This window comes from Pogoniulus pusillus, chromosome 7 (genome assembly GCF_015220805.1).
Source record: "Pogoniulus pusillus isolate bPogPus1 chromosome 7, bPogPus1.pri, whole genome shotgun sequence".
NCBI lineage: Eukaryota > Metazoa > Chordata > Aves > Piciformes > Lybiidae > Pogoniulus > Pogoniulus pusillus.
Genome location: NC_087270.1, coordinates 37,159,006 through 37,182,037, shown reverse-complemented (window position 1 = coordinate 37,182,037; position 23,032 = coordinate 37,159,006). Strand labels below are relative to the sequence as shown.

Sequence of the window (23,032 nt, the reverse complement as noted above, 5' to 3'; positions counted from 1 at the left end):
ATCATTCCAGGTAAGGCTGGATGGAGCTCTGAGCAATTTGCTCCAGTTGAAGATGTCCCTGCTGAAAGCAAGGAGCTTGGACCAGATGACCCTGAAAAGTCCCTTCCAAGCCAAACGATTCTGTGATTCTCTGATCGTTGAGGACTTAGCAGAGGAAGTGACATTCTACCACAGGTCATGGCTCAGTGGTGCTCTTCCCCACACCACCTTGTGGTGGCAGCTCCTCCTGGAAACTGCAACTCCCAGCTCCTACAAGGTATGCTCCTTTCCTCTAGGTGCTCTCTGGCACAGAAACAAAGTTTGGTCATTTATGAACGTGACATTTTAAGCCACCACTACATTCTGTGTAGTACTGTGATCTTTTGTGCTGCTGCTGAAGGAAGAGTTGAAGGAGGGAGCATGGAAGAACAGCAGAACTGCACCCAAACCTCTGTTAACTCACACCTTCTGCTAGGGTAGAAACAACAATCCAGAAGCCAGGTGCTGTGAGACTCATTATATGCTCTGCAAGTCACAATGAACAGCTCAGTTTTGGGATCTTACAAGCGTTACTCACCTCATCTATGTTTCTGAGCCACTTGCTGATGTTTTCAAAGCTCTTGGCATTGGTGATGTCATATACTAGCATGATCCCCATGGCACCTCTGTAATAGGAGGTGGTGATGGTGTGAAACCGTTCCTGCCCAGCTGTGTCCCTGCAGAAAACAGAGAAGAGAACAGATCAGAGGCAAGCTCTGAGGAAACCAGCATGACCTATCCATTAAGTGTACCTGGTGGCAGGACACACTGCAATGTCTACCAGCAGGTGCTTCAAGGAAGGCCCACTGCCTCCCAGATGCAGCTGAACACTCAAGAGAACAAAGAGGGCAAGCTTCAGTAACCCAGGGCTCAACAGAGTAGAGAAATTTAGAGTTTGAAGTTCCTCTTTTGGATTTTACTTTAAAGGAGAACTTTTTCTTACCAAAAAACACATTTCATAATCAATTACATGGAGACAAAATGCAGCAGACTGCTTAACTGGTCTTACACAACTGAGGTGGCAGAAGATGAAGCTATTTGTTGAACACTAAAGTGATAAGCTGCAGTAGATCTTCTGGTTATTTACCACAATAAAAAAGAAGTCAGGATCAAGACACAGTAGAAATGTTCAGCCTTGCATTTTTATTGACTATGTAAAACTTGCTCCCAAAAGCAGAGACTTTTAGTGCCATGTCTCATACCTCAGTTATCTGGCTCCCTACTGCTCAAGGGAGGTTCTCCTCCCCCTCTAACTCTGACCCAGGGGCCATATCTGCAGTATAGGGTCCAGTTCTTTGCTTCCCAGTTCAAGAGTGACAAGGAACTACTGAGAGTCTGATGGAGGCTACGAAGATGCTAAGTGGACTGCAGCATCACTCTGAGGAGGAAAGGCTGAGAGACCTGGGGCTGTTTACCCCGGATACAGACACCTTCTCCGTGCTGAACAATAGCTAAACGTCAAGAGCATGGGGCCAGACTCTCTTCAGCAGTTCTCAGCAACAGGACAAGGGGCAATGGGCACAAACTGGAACACAACAAGCTCCATCTGAACATGAGGAAAATAATCCTTCCTGTGAGGATGCTGAAGCCCCAGACCAGGCTGCCCAAAGTACTTGTGGCATCTCCTTCTCTGCACAGATTCCAAGCTTGCTTGGACAATGTGATCCTGGGCAATCTCTTGTGGATGACTCTGCTTTAGCAGAGGAGTCAGATGATCCCCAAAGGTCCCTTCCAACTCCCAGCATGCTGCAATTGTGGGACTGCTCTTCACTTCTTGTACACCTACACGACTAACTTGCTGTGTTAACTTCCCTAGAGTTTTTTTTCTGGCAACTGAAGCCAAGATAATGGATGAGAAGCTGGGGAGGGAAAACTCAAACAGCCTGCAGTGTTGCCAGGTGTTTTTCAGTTGTGGGTTTTTTGTTTGGGTGGGTTTTTTTTTTTTTTACTAAGTGCTCTACTTGCCCTTTCCTATTCTTAATGGATTCCCCATTCATTATTCAGAGATAACTCTTAATGGATGTGAGATTAGAGAACTGACTGAAGCAAACAGAGGAAATGAGTTATGGTTCTCAAACTGCCTATGACTGATGAAACCACCTTGAGCAAATGGCACAATATGATGGAGACCGCAAGTTGTCTTTACTGCTCTGGCATTCAGTGTTCTGTTCAGGCACTCCAAGGCTATGGGTGTGCATTAAAAACTTTGATGCAAAAGAGATCTGTGGAAGCCATTTAGCTCTCCAAGCTAAAATAGAATCATAGAATAGCCAAGGAAAATGAAGCCCTGCTGGAGGAGGAAACTGAGAGGACTTTGTTTGCAAAATGAAGACAAAAGAAGGTTGTCCTGTGGGACCAGGGGTAAGGTGAAGCACATGGAAAGTGAAAAATCTATTTAAATTATTCTCATGTCAACATTAAAATATGCATAAGCTATATCACATTAGAGGTTTAACCAACAGAGAAAGGAATTTCTAGGACAGCTTTCCAGTTGACCTAGCAGAGACTAAAGAAACCATAAAGTGTCCTGTGATTTGTTCATGAAAGATTTATGTGGATGTAACAAGAAGAGATTATATCTGATGATCTGTGAAGATCCCTTCAGCCCACAGAGCTCAAAAAAAAAGGTCTGCAACAATTTGCTAGGTAATTCCTAACAAAATCATCCCAGAAAGTTTATTACTGTCTTAAAATTCTTTCAATTATGTGTTTTAAAGCAAGCGTTCCCAGTAAAGATGCACCCAAAGAAAAATGTTGCTGGATGGTCTTCTACCCAGTTAGGAGTTGTATACTACAAAAACAAAGGTTGTAGGAGAGCTGCTGGACCCCTTGAAAAGGCTCACCACTGCTCCCAGAATCTCACTTTTCACAGTCCTATTGTCTCTCCAGACTGCAGAGTTCATGAACAGAGAGACTAGAAAATGGACAGAGCAACCAACTCCCACAGAATATTCTTTCAATCAACAGAAAGAGAGCTCCTAAGGTAAGTTACTCAGCTGGAGGAGAACATCCCTTCATGTATCAAGTTCTAGTCTGAAATACATGGTGGATCCCAGTATTTTTCCCTCCACATTCCCATTTATTTCATTTCCATTACAACAATGTAGACATTCACCTATTCTCCCACTACTGCTGGTGCATTTCTGGCTCTTAGATTTCCACCCTCCTTCAGCTTCAAGGGTCTTCCTTCTCTTCCATGCTGGCTACCACTTGGTATTTTTCAGATCACACTTACAGCTTTTGATTCATAGAATCAACGAATCATCCAGGTTGGAAGAGACCTCCAAGCTCATGCAGTCCAACCTAGCACCCAGCCCTGGCCAAGCAACCAGACCATGGCACTAAGTGCCTCAGCCAGGCTTGGCTTCAACACCTCCAGGCACAGCAACTCCACCACCTTCCTGGGCAGCCCATTCCAATGCCAATCACTCTCTCTGACAACAACTTCCTCCTAACATCCAGCTTAGATCTCCCCTGCCACAACTTGACACTCTGTCCCCTTCTTCTCTTGCTGCTTGCCTGGCAGAAGAGCCCAACCCCACCTGGCTACAGCCTCCCTTCAGGCAGTTGCAGACAGCAATGAGGTCAGCCCTGAGCCTCCTCTTCTGCAGGCTGCACACCCCCAGCTCCCTCAGCCTCTCCTCACAGGGCTCTGCTCCAGGACCCTCCCCAGCTTCGTTGCCCTTCCCTGGACACCTTCCAGTATCTCAACGTCTCTCTTGAATGGAGGAGCCCAGAACTGGACACAATGTATGAAAAATTACCAAGATGAAAAATCTAGACCTGCGTCTTGAGTTCTCACAAGCACAAAAGAAACCACTCCCGGTCAAGCCAGATGTTCTCCAGCTTCCACTTCCGTGGAGCTCAAAGATTTCTGGAGGCAGTGATGACACTTCTGTAAATTAACAGCCCAAAACAAGCATGCACCAGGACAGGTTAGGGAATTGACCTGATGGAAAGCAGCTCTGTGGAGGAGGATGTGGAACGTGCTGCTGATGGACAAGTTCCCTAGGAGCCAGAAATGTGCGCTGGTGGTCAAGAAGGCTGATGGTATCTTGGGGCGCATGAAACAAGATGGTGAGGGGACTGCAGCATCTCTGTGAGGAGAACAAGCTGAGAGACCTGCACGTTAGGAGGAAGTTGTTGCTAGAGAGAGTGATTTACCATTGGAATGGGCTGCCCAGGGAGGTGGTGGAGGCACCGTCCCTGGAGGTGTTCAAGAAAAGACTGGATGAGGCACTTAGTGCCATGGGCTGGTTGACTGGATAGGGCTGGGGGATAGGTTGGACTGGATGAGCTTGGAGGTCTCTTCCAACCTGGTTGATTCTATGACCTGGGGCCCTTTAGCTAGGAGAAGACAAAGGGGATCTTCTCAGTGCTGACCAATAGCTAAACCACCAGAGTAAAAAAGATGGGGCCCAACTCTTTTCAGCAGTGCCCATCAACAGGCACAAACTGGAACCCAGGAGATTCCATCAGAAGATGAGGAGAGAAACTTCCTTCCTGTGAGAGTGACAGAGCCCTGAAAGAGGCTGCCCAGAGAGACTGTGGATTCTTCCCTGGAGATATTCTGGAACTCAGTGAACACAGTCTCACTTACTACCCATTCCCACACTCCTCCACTTCCTTTAGTCCCAGCCTCCCCCTCCCCATTTTAACAGTGTTTTGCAACAAGCACACTTACATTTGGAGCAACATGAAATGGCTTTAGCTTGATCCTTACTGAACAGCAACCTCACTTTTTAATAGCTATGAAGTATCAAGTTGCTTATCACCTCTGGCAAGGTTTAGCTCAGCCTGACCTTTGTATTCTTGCTTTACTCCTCTATATATATTTCAGAGGTCACACAGCACGACTGAGATCCTGCCACACCTGCTCATTTTCCATATCCAGGAAGAGAGGCAGGCAGCTATTCCTGCTGTGTGGGAAAGGAGCAGAGTTGTATTAGAATGTGTTGGCTTCGTCTGCTTTCTGTAAAACTAATTCCCACCTGCAGCTTCTTGGGTATGTTACTCACCATATCTGTAACTTGATCTTCTTTCCTTGTAGTTCAACAGTTTTAATCTTGAAGTCTATCCCTAAAGTAAACAGAGAAATAAGTCATTAGTATTTATTTACCCACATAGCTCTGAACTGCTGCAGATACAACAGCAGGCATCATCTTTTAGCAATCATCAGGTAAACCCAAGGACATTCAAGCAAGCTGGAATGGAAGAGAAGCACAATGACCAAAGCCAATAGGAGCCACAAAGAATGTTTCTGTGTGGTTCTCCTTTTTATGAAGTTGAGTCTTGCTGTGACACCAGCTCACTACAACCTTCTTTCAGAAGTCCAGTCTTTTCTACCAAGGAGTAGCCACTAGGACAAGAGGAAAGAGCCTCAAGTTGTGCCAGGTTAGGTTTAGGTTGGACATGAGGAATAATATCTGTCTCAAAAGGGTTGTCAAATCCTGGAAAAGGCTACCCAGGGCAGTGATGGAGTCTACATGAAAAGCCACGTAGACATGGTGCTGAAGGACACCTGAAAGGAGGCTGTATTGAAGCAAAGGTCAGTCTCTTTTCTCTGGTATCTGATGATAGAAGAGGAAACAGCCTGAAATTGTGCCAGGGGAGGCTTAAGTTGGATATTAGGAAACATTTCATGACATAAAGAGTGGTCAAGCATGGGAACAGGCTGCCCTGGGAGGCAGCAGAGTCACTGTCCCTGGAGGTGTCCAAAAAACATGTGGATACAGCACTTTGGGACATGGTGTAATGGCCATGGTGGTGTTAGGTCAGTGCTTGGACTCGATCTTGGAGGTCTTTTCCAACTAAAATAAGTGCATGGTTCCATGGTTTAGTGGTGACCTGGCAGTGCTAAGCTAACAGTTGGACTTGATCTCAAAAGTATTTTCCAACCAAGATAACATGGTTAAGATGATCAGGTTTGTAAAAGCTTTTTCTGAGGAGCTTCCAAAAAGACAAAGCTTTAAACATCTTAAACCATTCCATCATTTGTCTTGTTGGGGTTTGGTTGGATTATTTTTGGTTGGCTGGGTTATTATGCTTGGTTTTGATTGTTTTATTTAGTAAGATTCTATTCCCCAATATATTAAACAACAATATTTTGCTCAGCCTGAAAAATGTGAAGTATTGTGGGGAATTTTTCTTTTTCTTTTTGAACTCTTAGATCTATCCCTTGTAACACCACCACTTCAGAAACCTCCTCCAAAACTGTCTTGGAAGGTTAATAGGCCTATTAGATGTCCTGGCTTATCCCACCCTTCTGCTGAGGGGGAAAGCAAGGGCAGGAGGAAAACAAAGGCTTAGGCCATTATGTCCCCTCCCAAAGTGATAAACAGGTACCCACAGGTGTTTAGGTACTTGTTGGTGTCTTGCCCAAATAAGGGTGAGCAAGCCCTGGGCTCACCTAACATGGTCAGTTGTGCAGATGCCAGTTTGCTTGGTGAAACTCTGTGGCCAAAGGAGCCTCTGCACTGGGGCAAGTCATAGAAACCAAGTTGCAAGCAGCTGTTCTCCTGCCTGGCTGCCTCTGCCTTGCTGCTCTTGGGCAATGTGTTCTACTCTGCCTCGTGCTTCAGACCAGCTTAGCCCTGGTCTTTTGGGCTTGAACTACCTGGAAATTCAAGTGCCCCAAGTTTCCCAGGAGAAGGCATTTAAGTGCCTCATGCCATGGCAAGAAGTCTCTGCACATCTGTAAGAGATGCTGCCTGCACCCCTGCAAACCTCTGTGCCAAGAGGAACCAGGATCAGGTCAGACATCCTTTGCCTCTTTCCCAGCACCCTGGGAAGATCTGGAAGCCTCTCTAGGGCCAAGCAGTTCCAACACTGCCAAAAAGGAGCCAGGGACTATGTTGAAATTCCTACTCCATGGCAGTGAGCAGCACAGACGTTCCCTAGGGCTCCAGGCTGCCTATCTGTGAGGCAAAGCCATTTTGTGGCTAAACTTTCCCAAATTTTCTGATTCTCCTAAATGACTGAATTGCCCAGAAGCATTCTTGGGAAGATTTTCCTGATCAAATTAGAATCCAAATTTAACTAATTAGTATATAGCTGTGGACAGGGCTCTCCAAAATTAACTATATATTTTATAATGCCTTCCTCATCAAATGCCCCAACTAAATCAAAACCCTTCTTTTTTGCCCCCTTCAAGATTCTTCCATGAGTATCATGCAGTAATCTATCCGTAACAGGAACACTAACTGCAGCAATCTCAACGCTTGCTACCTGGTTGATGTATCTCAAAAGGGTCAGTGTGAGAGTCTGCAGCACAATCTGTGACAAGACTCCAGACTGTTTGTCATCTCTGCTTGAATCACAGAACCATTCATGCTGAAGACGACCTTTAAGATCACATCCAACCATTAGCTCGGCACTGCCAGGTCACCACTAAGCCATCTCCCTCAGCAACACAGCTTTTAAACCTCTCCAGGGATGGGGACTCTGCCACTTCTCTGGCAGTCTGTTGCAGACCTTGACAATCTTTTCCAGGAAGAAATTGTTCCTGATGTTCAACATAAACCTCCTCTGGCACAATTTGAGGTCATTTCTTCTCATCCTATTATGTGTTGCTTGGAAAAAGAGATCAACCCTCACCTCACCCCAATCTCCTCTCAGGGAGTTGCAGAGAGCAAGATCTCTCCTCAGCCTCCCTTTTCTCCAGGCTAACCAACCCCAGTTCCCTCAGCCATTTATCATAGGACATGTCCTCTAGCTTTTGTTGCCCCTTTTTGGACACTATCCAGCCCCTCAAGGTTCTTCTTGAAAAGAGTTGCCCAAAACTGAGCACAGAATTTGAGAAACAGCTTCACCAGTGTCAAGTAAACAAACAGCAAAAGCCCTAAATTGTCCCTTGAGCTAATCACACGTTTTATGGACAATCAACCTCAAGCTTCAATAATGTAAGCAAAAGGATTTAAGCAACACAAAGCCTTCAACCAGCAATAAGAGACAATTTATCACCATAAGCTGGCACTGAACCACCACTTCTCTTCATTCAGGTTCACCTCTGTGCCAGCCTCTGATGTAGTAGCACAATGAAAAGGCAGGCTTGGCAGAAAAGCATCACCACCATCTCAGAATAAACACAGAGTATGAGAAAGGTTTTTAATCCTAAACCAAGTTAATTCAAAATAATTCACACATTAGTTTGTGTCAAAGCTGAAAAGATGTCACAAGGAAGTTACTTCAGTACAGGATTTGTAAGGGTTGGGTAGATATTACCCAGTGTCATGGGTTCAGCCAGCTGAATCTGCAGATGTCAGGCACCTGCAAGGAGGCCTGAGTTTGATGGCCTGAGTTTGATTCCCTGTCTGGGAGGTTGTTAGAATGGACTAGATCAAGACACCCAGAGAGGTGGTAGATGTCCAAACACTTGCAACAGTCAAAGTCAGGTTGAGTGGGCTCTGAGCAACCTGCTCTTGTCAAAGATGTCCCTGCTGACTGCAGGAATGTTCAACTAAATGACTTTGAAACCCTGCTGTGATTCGACCATTCTATGATGGAAAGGTGCCCTGAGAAAGTTTAAGAAAGAAGAAACTATGAAGACACATCAGTAGCCAAAAATCAATGCTGCAACCAGTATTTAATAATTTTACTATTAATTCTTCTACAGTAAGTTGTCCTATTTGAAGTCTACCACTTACAAAAGACAGAACAAAACCAAGGGATGGGTATCAGCAGCACAAAATGGAACTGTCTAGAGAAGGCCATGAGGATGATCAGAGAGATGGAACTTCTCTACTGTGAGGACAAGATGCAAAATTTGGGGATGCTCAGCCTGAAGAAAATAATACTATCAGAGAATCAAGCAGGTTGGAAGAGGACCTCCAAGATCATCCACTCCAACCTAGCACCCAGCCCTAGCCAGTCAACCAGACCATGGCACTAAGTGCCTCAGCCAGGCTTGGCTTCAACACCTCCAGGCACAGAGACTCCACCACCTCCCTGGGCAGCCCATTCCAATGCCAATCACTCTCACTGACAATAACTTCCTAACAACATCCAGCCTAAACCTCTCCTGACACAACTTGACACTCTGTCCCCTTATTCTCTTGCTGCTTGCCTGGCAGAAGAGACCAACCCCACCTGGCTACAGCCTCCCTTCAGGTAGTTGTAGACAGCAATGAGGTCAGCCCTGAGTCTCCTCTTCTCCAGGCTAAACACTCCCATCTCAGCCTCTCCTCACAGGGCTGTGTTCCAGGCCCCTCACCAGCTTTGTCACCCTTCTCTGGACACCTTCCAGCCCTGGGAAGACCTTATAGCAGTCTCTTGCAAGCCAAGCCAGCATGAGGACCTTCCCCACCAAGTCCTCCATAGCAGGAGAGGTTTGAGGACCTGTTTCAACCTGCTCTTCCCTAAGCTGCCAAGAAGAATCGTTAGCACAGGTTACAACAGAGGAGCAGGCACACGAGGTACCTTCTAAAGCTCCTCTGTCAGAAAATAGACATTAGAATTCTTTCAGTTCAGCTCTGAGGCAACACCACAGAGAATTTTTCATGCTTTCTAAAAAGCTGGTTATATTTAGCCTTTATAAAGGCAGCAGCTGCAATCACAAACTTGCCTCCTAAATCTAGAAGGTCATTTTATACCACATAAGATCAAATCAAATTTATGAAACACACTATTACGTAAGAAGCCATACAACAGGATCACAGTTGGAGGGAAGAGACCTTTAAGAGTATTGATTCTAAGTGTTAACCCAGCACTGCCAGGTCAACCTGCATGGGAAGTCTGCTTTAAACTCCACCAAGTCCAACTCTTTAACATTTGATATGCTGTACAAGCCAGCTTAACCCTGTAAAATTAGTGAAATGCTTTCACATTAAAAAAAAAATCACCATTTTGGACTCTCTATAGGAAAAGCTCCATGATTTTAAATGGGATAGGAGATTCCCTCTCCACTCAGACCCATGTCATATGGGGGCACGAACAGGGATAGCATTTGGTAGACAGATGTGTTGGAGTTGGAGTATTGCAGCACCTCTGCTACAATGACAGGCTGAGGGAGCTGGGGTTGTTCAGCCTGGAGAAGAGGAATCTCTGGGGAGAACTAAAAGCACCTTTCCAGCACCTGAAGGGGGCCTATTTCATACTGGGGCAGGAACAGGGACAGCACTTGTTAGACAGATATGTACCATGAGGTGGAGTATTGGAGCACCTTTGTTACCATGACAGGCTGAGGGAGCTGGGGTTGTTCAGCCTGGAGAAGAGAAATCTCTTAGGAGACCTAATAGCACCTTTCCAGCACCTGAAGGGGGCCCACAAGAAGGATGGTGAGACCTAATAGCAGCTTTCCAGCACCTAAAGAGAGGCTACAAGATGGATGGAGAGAGACTGTTTACAAAGGCCTGAAGTGACAGACCAAAGGGCAATGGTTTCAAACCACATATGAGCAGATTTAGACTGGATATTAGGAACAGATTCTTTACTATGAGAGTGGTAAAACATTGGAACAGGTTGACCGGGGAGGTGGTTGAAGTCTCATTCCTGGAGATATTCAAGGTGAGGGTCAACAGGGCTCTGGGCAACCTGATCTAGCTGAAGATATCCCTGCTGACTGCAGGGAGCGTTGAACTAGATGACCTTTCAGAGGTCCTTTCCAACCTAGACCACTGATTTTATGTACCACATACGCAGCCAAGAAGACAAATGAATCCCAAACACGGCTCCTTATGGAGCCCCCTAAGGTTACCAAGCATTCTGTAATCCTGAAATGGAGTGCAAAAGAGCAAAACTCCTTATTTTAAGGATTTAAAGCAGTAAACGCTGAGGTTACAACTAACTCTAGGATGCCAGCTTGGGACCTTCCACTTCCATTTCAGTTCAGTGCCCCATTTTATTCCAGTTAGAATAGAATCATAGAATCAGTCAGGGTTGGAAGGGACCACAAGGATCATCTAGTTCCAACCCCCCTGCCATGCCCAGGGACACCCTACCCTAGAGCAGGCTGCACACAGCCTCACACAGCCTGGCCTCAAACACCTCCAGCCATGGGGCCTCAACCACCTCCCTGGGCAACCCATTCCAGTCTCTCACCACTCTCATGCTCAACAACTTCCTCCTCACCTCCACTCTCAAGCTCCCCACCTCCAGCTTTGCTCCATTCCCCTCAAGTCCTGGCACTCCCTGACAGCCTCAAAAGTCCCTCCACACATTTTTTGGAGCCCCATTCAGATCCTGGAAGGCCACAAGAAGGTCACCTGGGAGCCTCCTCTTCTGCAGCCTGCACAGCCCCAACTCTTTCAGTCTGTGCTCACAGCAGAGCTGCTGCAGCCCTCTCAGCATCCTCCTGGCCCTGCTCTGGACATGCTCCAGCATCTCCACATCCCTCTTGTCCCACAGGCTCCAGCACTGGATGCAGTACTCCAGGTGGGGTCTCAGCAGAGCAGAGCAGAGCAGAGGGGGAGAATCACCTCCCTGGCCCTGCTGGCCACACTTCTGCTGCTGCAGCCCAGGCTCTGCTTGGCTTTCTGGGCTGCGAGTGCACACTGCTGGCTCCTGTTGAGCTTCTCCTCCAGCAGCACCTCCAAGCATTTCTTCATCACTCTTGTTTACAGGCTGCTGAGGTAAAACAATGGAGTCCCTGTTGCTAGAGGGACTCAAAAGCCACATAGATGTGGTGCTGAGGGACATGTTTCGACGGTGAACTTGGCAATGCTGGGTTAACAGATGGACTCCACTGTCTGAAAGGTCTCTTCCAACCAAATGAATTTGATGACTCTATGTGAAGCTATATTTATGAATCAGTGTAGCTAATATTACATGTGCATGGCTTGTCCCAAATCCACCTCTCCCTATTTTGAAGCCTTTAACCAATCTCTGACGTTATGCTCCACAGCAGCACTACCAAACAAACGAACACAGTGTTTACCCAAAGATAAATAAAGTATTTTACAGAGTGACACTTGCTTTTAGGCTCTGCCCAGCTCAAGCAGGATGTTTGACAGCCACCTTTTATGCATTAAGAAAAAGCAAACTGTTAACTCAGCCAGGAAATTAACTCTTCTCTGCACTGAGAGGGATTTAGCTAACTAAGATTTGGGAATAAAATAAAACTGTAATCCCATGTTATACTGAACTTCCATTTCAATTACAAAATAAGACCACTTCAGCCTTCATAACAGAAAGGTTGCTATAAATAGCAACAGCTACCTGACTCCAAAAACTTTCAAAGTGTTTTTTAACAGAATAGAAAAACTGCACTTCTGCATTGCTATAATGCCCACTCACTTCTCGGTGTCTCCAAAGAATCCCAAACTCCCAATGTGGTGAAGGTGTGCTAGTTTGAAGCTAGCCAGAATGTTATGGTGAGAAGAATTAGATCACAGGCTGTGAAAGAAAAACCAATGGTGATGTCTACTTCACTCATAGGTTTGCTGAGATGCCTAAGAACCCGAGTATAAACATAGATAAGGTATTTGCAATTGGGGCACTGCCTGAGCTCTGGGCATTTCTCTCTTGAACCTCAGGTGCCATCTCTCTGATTAAACTACTTGTTTCCTAACCCCCATGGCCGACCCTCCATTCTTCCTTGGGGCACAAGGCAACATCTGGGGTAAAGCACAGGGGTGGGAGAAGGTGGATGGGTGGTTGGGAGCCCCTCCTGGGGACTCAGGTTTCTGAGAGGGCTGTTATGTTTCTATATTACCTTTTACCTTGTATATAACTGTATATGCTGTAAGTATAGAACCAACCAGGTTGGAAGAGACCTCCAAGATCATCCAGTCTAACCTATCTCCCAGCCCTAGCCAGTCAACTATTTTGTGCTAAGCTGTAAACATAAGCTTCATTCAAATTTCCAGAGCTGTCTGAGTCTAGTCTGGGTGATTTCCAGGGGGGGCAGGTAACACTCAAACCACCACAGAAGGTTGGAAGGGATCATCTAGTCCAGCCCCTATTGACAAAGCAGGGTCACTCAGAGCAGGTTACCCAGGATTTCAATGTGCAGACAGGTTTGGGATCTCTCCAGAAAAAGAGACTCCACAACCTTATTGGGCAGCCTCTTTCAGGGCTCTGGCACCTCCACAAGAAAGAAGTTTCTCCTCATCTTCAGATGGAATCGCCTGGGGTTCCAGTTTGTGCCCATTGTCCCTTGTCCTGCTGCTGGGCACCACTGAAAAGGCCCCATCCTCCTGACCTCACTCTTCAGCTACTGATCAGCATCGAGAAGATCCCCTCTCAAGCTGCTCTTCTTCAAGCTAAACAACCTGAGGTCTCTCAGCCTTTCCTCCCTGGGGATGTTCCAATCCCTTCAGCATCTTTGTAGCCCCTGCTGGGCTCCCTCCAGTAGTTCCCTGCCTCTCCTGAAGTCACCATCAACACCACACTGGCAGAGGCCACAAAGGCTTTGAAGAAGAGATTTTAAGCACGGGGAGTTACAGTAACATGCAGTTCAGGAAGGATCTTCAGAGGGTAAAAAGGGTATAACAACTCAATAGCATGCAGAAGAGATACTGCCATCACAAGAGGGTAACAACAGAGCTAATGAATTAAAAATGAGCATGAAATGACTCCCTCATTAAGTGTTGATAAGGTATTAATTACTTTCAACGAGGCAAACTGGAATTCACAGAAAATCCTGAAAGTACACTGCCAGCCTATGAAACATTTCACAGACCTCTGTACTTCCAAACAAAAAGTAGGAATGTTTGTTATTCTTCAGCATAGCTCACACAGTTCAGTGATGAAGTCTCCCTGTATGCAGATCATCTCAGGTTTCTGACTCACTTGTGGGTTTCCTTCCAATTTCAGGGCTTCTATTTGCTGCTTATAAGGTACAGGCCTAGTCTGACTCAAAACTGAACTCTTGACTTCAAAATAAAAAGAAGCTATGTATGGTTTCTTTAGGTTACTGGTCTCTGAGGTTTAAGAAGTATCATTGGTTGATTGCATGGAATGTGCAAACAAGATCTACCCTTATGCAAACACTTAAAGACACTTCCGCCTTGTCACCCAGAAACATACACCCCAAGAGGAGTTTCAGAAGCTGGAAGGTCAGACTTGTGCCATCAGGCCAGGGAAGTGAAGCACTTCCATCTCTGAATGTGCAGAAGTTATTGCCAATGAGTCACAGAATCATAGAAGAGTTAAGGTCAGAGAGGGCTTCAGGAGATCATGCAGTCCAAGTCCCCCCACTGCAGCAAAGTCATCCACAGCAGGTTGTTCACAGTCACAACATCTGGGCAGGTCTGGAGTCTTTCCACTTCTCTGGGCAGGCTCTTCCAACAAACCTCACAGGAAAAAAGTTTCTCTTCATCTTCTGATGAACTCTCTGGAGTTCCAGTTTTGTGCCTACAGGCCCTTGTCCTGTTGCTGGACACTACTACAAGGTGCCTGGCTCCAACCTCTTGACCCCCCACCCTTTAGCTGTTGATCAGCGTTAAGATCTCCTTTTAGTCTTCTCCAGGATAAAGAGTAACAGATCTCTCAGGCTTTTCTTTTCAAAAGGGATGCTCCTGTCCCCTCAGCATCTTCACAGCCTCTGCTGGACTCTCTACAGCAGTTCCTTGTTTCTCTTGAACTGGAAAGATTAGAACTGGACCCAGAGGTGACCTCCCTAGGTCAGAGGACCTTGACCTGCTGTCCACACTCAAGTGAATGTCCTTCACAGCCACAGAGGGACGTAGCTGCCTCTTTGGCAACCTTTTGTCCACAAGCAGCACTCCCAGGTCCTTCTCCATTAAGTTCCTTTCCAGCAAGTCAACCCCTAACCTGTCTTGGTGCAGAGGGTTATTCCACTCCAGAAGCAGGACCCTACACCTGGCCTTGTTGATCTTCACGAGGTTTCCCTCCAGCCAACTCTCCAGTCTGCCCAAATCTTGCTGAACAGCAGCACAGCCTGACAATGTGTCAGGCACTCCTAGGAGTCTGGCACCCTTGGGGAAGAGTCCTGCCAAAACACCCTGGCTGTATGTGTGGATGTTTAAACACCTAAGTGTCTTGGGGGACACAAAATATTTGCTCAATGGTTTTGCATTCCCATAGCTCTGGGACTCAAGACATTAACAAAGTCCCAGGACTTGTGTCAGCAGAACAGCACGTCTGAAATCCAGAATCAGCGCATCCAAAGTGTCTTTTACACCTTCTCAGGTCTTTGCCAAGCTTTTGTAAAGATCACTCTTCAGATGTAAAACCACAAAACATTACTGGTTCAACAAAACCAAGTGCCAGGTCCTACACTTAGGTCACAGCAATCCCCTGCAATGCTATGGGCTTGGGAGAGAGTAGCTGGAAACTGCCTGCAGCAAAAGGAACTGTGAGTGTTGGTAGACAGGCAGATGAAGATAAGCCAGCAGTGTGCCCAGGTGGGCAAGAAGGCCAACCCCATCCTGACTTGGATGAGAAATAATGTGGCCAGCAGGAAGAGGGTCATCCCCTAGTACTGGGCACTGGTGAGACCACACCACAAATATTGGGTTCAGTTTCGGGACCCATGCTCCAAGAAGACTTTGAGGTGCTGGAGACTGTCCAAAGAATAGCAATGAAGATGGTGAAGTGTCTAGAACACCAATATTGAGAGAAGCAGCTGAGGGACCTATGGTTTAGACTGAAGAAAAGGAGTCTGAGGAGAGACCTTCTCCAACAACCCCAAGCAGCACTACAGGCTGGAGACAGAGTGGCTGGAGAGAAGCCAGGAAGAAAGGGACCTGGGAGTACTGGTAGACAGTAGGTGAACAAGGGCCAGCAGTGTGCCAAGGTGGCCAGGAGAGCAAATGGCATCCTGGCCTGGATCAGGAACAGTGTCAAGTTGTGGCAGAGGAGGTCTAGGCTGGATGTTGTTAGGAAGTTGTTGTCAGAGAGAGTGATTAGCATTGGAATGGGCTGCCCAGGGAGGTGGTGGAGTCACTGTGCCTGGAGGTGTTGAAGCCAAGCCTGGCTGAGGCACTTAGTGCCATGGTCTGGTTGCTTGGCCAGGGCTGGGTGCTAGGTTGGAGTGGATGATCTTGGAGGTCTCTTCCAACCTGGTTGATTCTATGATTCTCGCTCTCTACAACTCCATGAAAGGAGGCTGCAGCCAGGAGGAGGTTAGCCTCTTCTCCAAGCAGCAAGTGAAAGAAAGAGAGGAAACTGCCTCAGTTTGTAGACACGAGGAATGATTTTTTCATGAAAAGGGTTGTCAAGCCCTGGAACAGGCTACCAAGGGCAGTGGTGGAATCCCCATCCATGCAGCAGCTTAAAAGCCATGTAGGTGTGATGCTGAGGGAGATGGCTCATTGGTGACCTGGCAGTGCAGGGTTAACAGCAGGACTAGTTGATCTTTACAGGTCTTTTCCAGCCTGAACGATTCTATTCTTCTACAATTCTTAAAAAGTGAAGGACAAAACGCCGCCAGCGTAAGAGGCAGGGAGAAAAAGTTATTTTCCAGTCCATTTCAGAGCTACAAATGATGAGCTGGCCCTTTTCAGATAGCACAAATTCTGTTTGCATTCTTTCCAAACAAAGGCACCATTGAGCTCGGGTAGGACAGAGAGCGGTAGGAAGCCGAATGTAGGGCAAGAGAGGGGTAGCGTCGCAGTGCTGGGAGCCCCACGGTCAACCTGCACATCACATCACCAGCAATCAAAGCCCCTAAGCAGCATGTAAATGAGGGCATTTTCTGGTTTAGCTGCTTTGCAAGCGTCCCTTAACAGCACCATGCAGTTTCAGCTCAGGAAAGCAAAGGTGAAAAAATTCATCCTTAAGTCTTGTGTCTTCAAGCTGTCATCTCTGTGCTACAGGCTCAGGCAACAGCAAGTATTACTCTTAGCAGCGTAGTTCACAGGATCACAGGAGTTTAGGGGTTGGAAGGGACCCAAGGAGATCATTGAGTCCAAACCCCCTGCCAGAGCAGGACCACACAATCTAGCACAAATCACAGAGGAATGCATCCACACAGGCCTTGAAAGTCTCCAGGGAATGAGACTCCGCAACCTCTCTGCAGAGCCTCTTCCAGTGCTCTGTGACCCTTACAATAAAGAAGTTCCCCCTTGTGTTGAGGTGGAACCTCCTGTGCTGCAACTAACTTAAACTGTAGCTTTCAACAACCAAATTAACATGGGAGAACTCAGATCACATTCAGGTTTTCTGAGGAGCACAGGAGTTATCTGATGGCCCCTTTTACCTGCAGACATCTCACTGGTCAGCAAATCACAGAATTTCTTAGATTGGAAGAGACCTTCAAGATCATTGAGTCCAATCAACAGTTTCACACTGACAAGTCCTTGACTAAACCAAATCCCTTGGCACAACATCACTATGAATCGCTATGGTTGGAAAGGACCACCAGGATCAGCCAGTCCAACCTTCATCCTAGCATCCTTCATCACCAGATCATAGCCTCAAGCACCACATCCACTCTCCTCTTAAGCACCTCCAGGGATGGCAACTCCACCACCTCCCTGGGCAGACTTCTCCAGTGCCTGACCACCCACCCATGAAAGAGCTTCCTCCCAACATCCAAGATAACCCTCCCCTGACACAACTTGAGGCCATTTCCTCTTGTCCTGTCATTAGTAATTCTGGAGAAGAGAACAGCTCCAGCCTCACTGCAACCTCCTTTTAGGTAGTTGTAGAGGGCAATAAGGTCCCCTCTCAGCCTCCTCTTCTCCAGACTAAATGACCCCAGTTCCCCCAGCCGCTCCCTCATAGGTGATGTTTTCCCGACCTCTCCCCAGCCTCATGGCCCTTCTCTGCACCTGCCCCAGGCACCAAAATGTCCCTGGAGGTGAGGTCCCACAGAAAACAGGGCCCTCAGTAAAGATGAGGTCCTAACGAAGGTACAGCCTTGATGAAGGGAATGTGCCTGAAGAAGGCGAGTCCTCCACCCTCAGGTACAGCACTCTGAGGTTTTGAAGGTTCACCTGAACATGCTCTGCACGCAACTAAAGCAGGGAGCTCTCACAAGTGCTTTCATCTCCCTGAAAGGATACAAACCTACCTTGTCTTCATGGCCTCTTTAGAAATTACAATTAACAAAATGAAGAGAGTGAATGACCAGGTAGAAGGAAAACTACCCCTTGTTTCTATCTGGATTAGCAGCTTCCAAATTCACAAGTCAGAAGGAACGTGGCATCATGATATACAGCACAGACATCAGTTGATAGCACACCACCAACACAGAAGCACAGAGAAAATCTCTGTTCTTCAGCAATGTTTAGAGTTGCCAGCAGGGACCCTTAAAACAACCTGAAAATTGTTTATTAAAATGAAAGAAAACCAACAAAAAATAAAACTTATCAACAACAGGGGGAAAAAAACCCACAATAATGAAGCCTGGAAGCTTTTAAACCAACAAAATAAACTCTGAGGCAGACTTTTGTAGAACTAACTTTTTTTTTGGGGGGGTTGGGGTTTTTTGTTTGTTTGTTTTTAATGGGATTTTTGTTTTACACACAGAACTATTCCATCCTGAGATCCCATGATTCTCAAGACAGATTTAACACATTTTAAGTCTTTCTTAAGCTCAGCATCCTAATGGAGATGACTTCCAAAACAAACTCCTGAACCACACAGGGCTTTTGTCCTCTTTTTTTTTGGGTTTCCAGTGCTGCTTAATGCCTTTATCAATGACACAGTGGGATCAAGTGCACCATCTGCAAGTTTGCAGATGACATCAAGCTGAGTGGTGCTGATGACGGACAGAATGCATGCAGGGGAAGCTAGAGAAGAGGATCCCGTGAACCTCCTGAGGTTCAACAAGGCCAGGTGCAAGGTCCTGCACCTGGGTCAGAGCAATTCCCAATCAATTCAGACAGCAGGGATTCTGCTGCTCTGCTCCTCTCTGCTGAGACCCCACTTGCAGTGCTGTGTCTAGATGCGAGGTTCTCAGCACAGGCGAGACACGGAACTGTTGGGAGTAGACTCAGAGGATTCAGATTAGATAGAAGGAAGAAATTATTTACCCTGAGGGTGGTGAGATACTGGCCCAGGTTGCCCAGAGAGGTGATAGATGCCCCATCCCTTGAACCACTTCAGGCCAGGATGGACAAGGCTCTGAGGAACCTGCTCTAGTTGCAGATGTCTCTGCTCACTGCAGAGGGGTTGCACTAGATGCCCTTTAAAGGTCCCTTCCCACCCAATCCAGTTCACAATTAAATGATTAAAAGAATGCAGCAAAACCTAAAAATTCAAACCTTTTTCTTTGCAGAACTTAAAGCCAAATCTTGCTTAGAAGCTGCAGTGACTTCTTAAAAACAGTTCATTTACAGCTTACAAATTCATACATTAATTACTTGGTAATACTCTCAACTCCTGGGAAGGAAATCAAAGGATTGTTTTTTCACAGGCCTGCAGCAGGGCCTCTCCCCTATACACAGACTGAAGCTCTTACAGAGCTGCCAGGCCAGTGGCAGCAGCCTCTCTACAGCTCCCCAGGATGTCTCCTCTCATCAGCCCACAAGAGAGAAAAAGCTTCTACCACAAAGTGTCCCTTGTGAGATACACAACTTCTTTGGAGGAGTATTTAGGAATACTTTCTAAGTCTGCAAGCTAATCACCACTTTAGACTGTTCTGGAAGAGAAACTCAAACTATTTACAGACTCATCCTTTGGCAAACCTTGAGTGAAAGTATAAGTTTTATCAGAGAGCAAAATTCAGCTGACGCTGTAAAGAACAGGATGAATCTTTAGGCTAGCTGGAACAAGCCTCTGCAGCCATGACAATTACTTCTGAAACACAGACTTGCTTCCTTTGGAAAAAAAGTATGTCATTCAGCTACAGGGGAGGGAAAACTTTTCCTTTGGTCTCTAAAAGGGGTTAGAACCCACATTACCCTCCCCTACTGCTGTTGGCTTACAACTTGCATGAACATCTCTATTAAGTGGTACTCTGTGGCTGTTAATTCTTTGTAAAGTCTTTTTTCCTCTCAGAAGAAAACTGCAATAAAATGATAAAAGGAGTCACCAAAACAAAGATGTCTCAAGCTTCTACTCAGTGAAGCAAGTCTGAATAGGATTACCAGAGAGATGGAGACAAAAAAATCTGGACTACTTGGCCACTATGTGGGAACCAGGTCATAGGAAGGGATTCTGGTCCTCTGCTCCACTCTGGTCAGATTTCATCTGCAGTGCAGGGTCCATCTCTGGAGTCAACATAGAAGCGACATGGACCTTTTATAGCCTACTCTGACAACAATCCAAGGGCTGTGAGCACAAACACAGTAAGGGCTGTTCAGCCTAGAGAAGGCTCCAGGGAGACCTCATTGCCACCTTTCAGTATGTAAAAGGGCTTGTAAAAAAATCCAGATTCAGACTGGATAGAAGGAAGAAATTGCTTAGGCTAAAGGTGGCAAGACACTAGCCCAGATTACCCAGAGAGATGGTAGAAGCCCCATTCTCTGGAACCACTCCAGGTCACGTTGGATGAGACCCTAAGCAACCAGCTCTAGCTGAAGATGCCTCTGCTTACTGCAGGAGGATTGGACTAGAGGACCTTTAAAGGTCCCTTGATCAATAAAAAAATAACAATTAGATTTTTTTTTCAAATCTAACATGAAGTTTCTGAACCTGCCTGTTCTGGTTAGTAGATGGAAAAAGATTGGAGAAGAATGACAAATAGAGAAGAAAACAACCTCAGGCAGCAATCATCAGTTTAGTGACTGCATTATTGTTCTGCCCTCATGGCAATTTTAGGTCCTATGCATCCCAGCACAGCAAGAAGGTTGCGGAGTTCCTTTACAATACTTTCAGCTCAGCAGTGCTCATCAGAACAACACAGCCAGATAAGAGAACAGAGGAGACTAAAGGGGGTCTGTCACCAGCTGAACACAAGGAGACAGCAATCCGTTTGCTGCTATTAGTGCAAGGTGACTCAACACAAACCGCTGCAAAAACAGAAGTTAAAAATACTGTAAGGGACTGACTGTTCACAGATCCCAGGATCTCAGCATGGTAGGGGGCAGAAGGCACTCTGACAGAAAAGAAGTCTCTCCTTGTGTTCAGATGGAACCTCCTGGGTTCCAGGTTGTGCCCATTGCCCCTTGTACTGCTGCTGGGCACCACTGAGGAGAGTCTGGCCCCACCCTCCTGACCTCAAACTTTACTAGTCAGGATTGAGAAGATCCCCTTCTCAGGCTGTTCTTCCCCAAGTTAAACAGGCCCAGGTTTCTCAGCCTTCTTGGCCACAGGTACACATTTATGTCTCAGGGGCAACTTCTTGTCCACCAGCACTCCCAGGTCCTTCTCCACAATGCTATTTTAGAGTAAATCAACCTGTAACCTGTACTGGTGTAATCTGTGTACTGTACAGATGACAGACAGCACATTAGTCACATTAGACCATGTTAGAGTCCCATTAACTGATGGTTACTACCACCCTGGCCAGACCCAAGATAAATATCAAAACTCCCACTAGAAACAACTACAATCATTCATTATACAACAATACCTAAAAGCATTTCCTTACAGTCTTCAAAGACTCAAGACTCCTACTTGACTGGAGGCTAGGGAGCACCTCTCTAACTTGTTCATACAGAGAAGTCCTGTGCCAGAACAGGCAAACAAGAGACTCAGCAGCTGGAGCAATGAAGGAGGAAGTGCAGGGCTCCCAGTGCCACCACTACCTGGAGACGCTCTTTTACTGTGAGGGTGCCAGATCCCTGAACCAGGCAACTCAGACATGTTGTAGATTCTCTTTCTCTGGAGAGACTGCAAAAGCACCTGGACATTGTGATTCTGGGCAACTTTCTCTGGGTGACTCTGCTTAAGCAAGGGAATTGGACCAGATGATCTCCAGGGGTTCCTTTCACCATGAATCACACCAGGATTCTCTGTGAATCAGCTGCCCTCCAGGAATAACCTGGAGACTATCAGGAATCACAGAGGTGGTGACAGTGAAATGGCCTCTTTGTTGTCTCCTCTTATAAACCTTTAATTTAATCTTTCTTGACATTCCACGACCAAGAGTGTAACAAAGTACTTGAGATACAAACCAACTACGGATATATGTGATAGTAAAACCAAAATTCAATGTATTCAAGTGTTTCATCTTCTCTGCAATAACTTTCTCCTAGCACAGACTGTGCAAAACTAGAGCAGCCACAAGAACTCACTCTTCCTGCTCTTCTAGGTTTCACGTCATGACAATTCAGCATTTCTGGAGGACCAGAAGTTGCCTCTGAAAAGAGTAACTTTATTTGAAAAGTTAAGAAATTTGCTTTTCATTCTAGCAGCCTGAGAAAGTTCCACAAGAACACATCCAAAAAGGTAAGAGTTCTGCTTGAAACTCCATTTTTGATAGAGGTAGGCATGGGAGGACAACAGTAACAGAAACAAGTGATCCTGTTCAGTATCTTTACCGATGATCTGGACCAGGAGATTGAATCCAGCATCAATGAGTTTGCAGATGACACCAAGATAGGAGCAGGTGTGGAGCTGTTGGAGGGTAGGAGAGCCCTGCAGAGGGATCCTGCCAGGCTGGATGGGTGGGCAGAGGCCAATGGGATGAGACTTAATAAGGCCAAGTGCAGGGTTCTGCACTTTGGCCACAACAATCCCAAGCAGCACTACAGGCTGGGGACAGAGTGGCTGAGAGCAGCCAGGCAGAAATGGACCTGGGGGTACTGGTGGATAGTAGCTGAACAGGAGCCAGCAGTGTGCTCAGGTGGGCAGGAGAGCCAATGGCATCCTGGCCTGGATTAGGAACAGTGTGGCCAGCAGGACAAGGGAGGTTCTTCTGCCCCTGGACTCAGCACTGCTCAGGCCACATCTTGAGTGCTGTGTCCAGTTCTGGGCTCCTCAATTCAAGAGAGATGTTGAGGTGCTGGAAGGTGTCCAGAGAAGGGCAAGGAAGCTGGTGAGGGGCCTGGAGCACAGCCCTGTGAGGAGAGGCTGAGGCAGCTGGGGGTGTGCAGCCTGCAGAAGAGGAGGCTCAGGGCAGAGCTCATTGCTGTCTGCAGCTCCCTGCAGGGAGGCTGTAGCCAGGTGGGGGGGGGGGCTCCTCTGCCAGGCAAGCAGCAAGAGAAGAAGGGGACAGTCTCAAGTTGTGCTGGGGGAGGTCTAGGCTGGATATCAGGAGGAAGTTGTTGTCAGAGAGAGT

At 46.6% G+C, this 23,032-nt stretch overlaps 1 protein-coding gene across 1 annotated transcript in view; it reads right to left on the bottom strand.

Moving 5' to 3' along the window:
* Positions 1-23,032, bottom strand: part of RAB10 (RAB10, member RAS oncogene family) — a 55,043-nt gene that overhangs the window by 13,547 nt on the left and 18,464 nt on the right. The window contains exons 2-3 of the mRNA XM_064146547.1: positions 5,037-5,097; positions 557-695 (exon numbers count right to left, since the gene is read on the bottom strand). Of these exons, the coding sequence (XP_064002617.1) occupies positions 557-695; positions 5,037-5,097 (200 nt within the window). The remainder of the gene's footprint in view (positions 1-556; positions 696-5,036; positions 5,098-23,032) is intronic.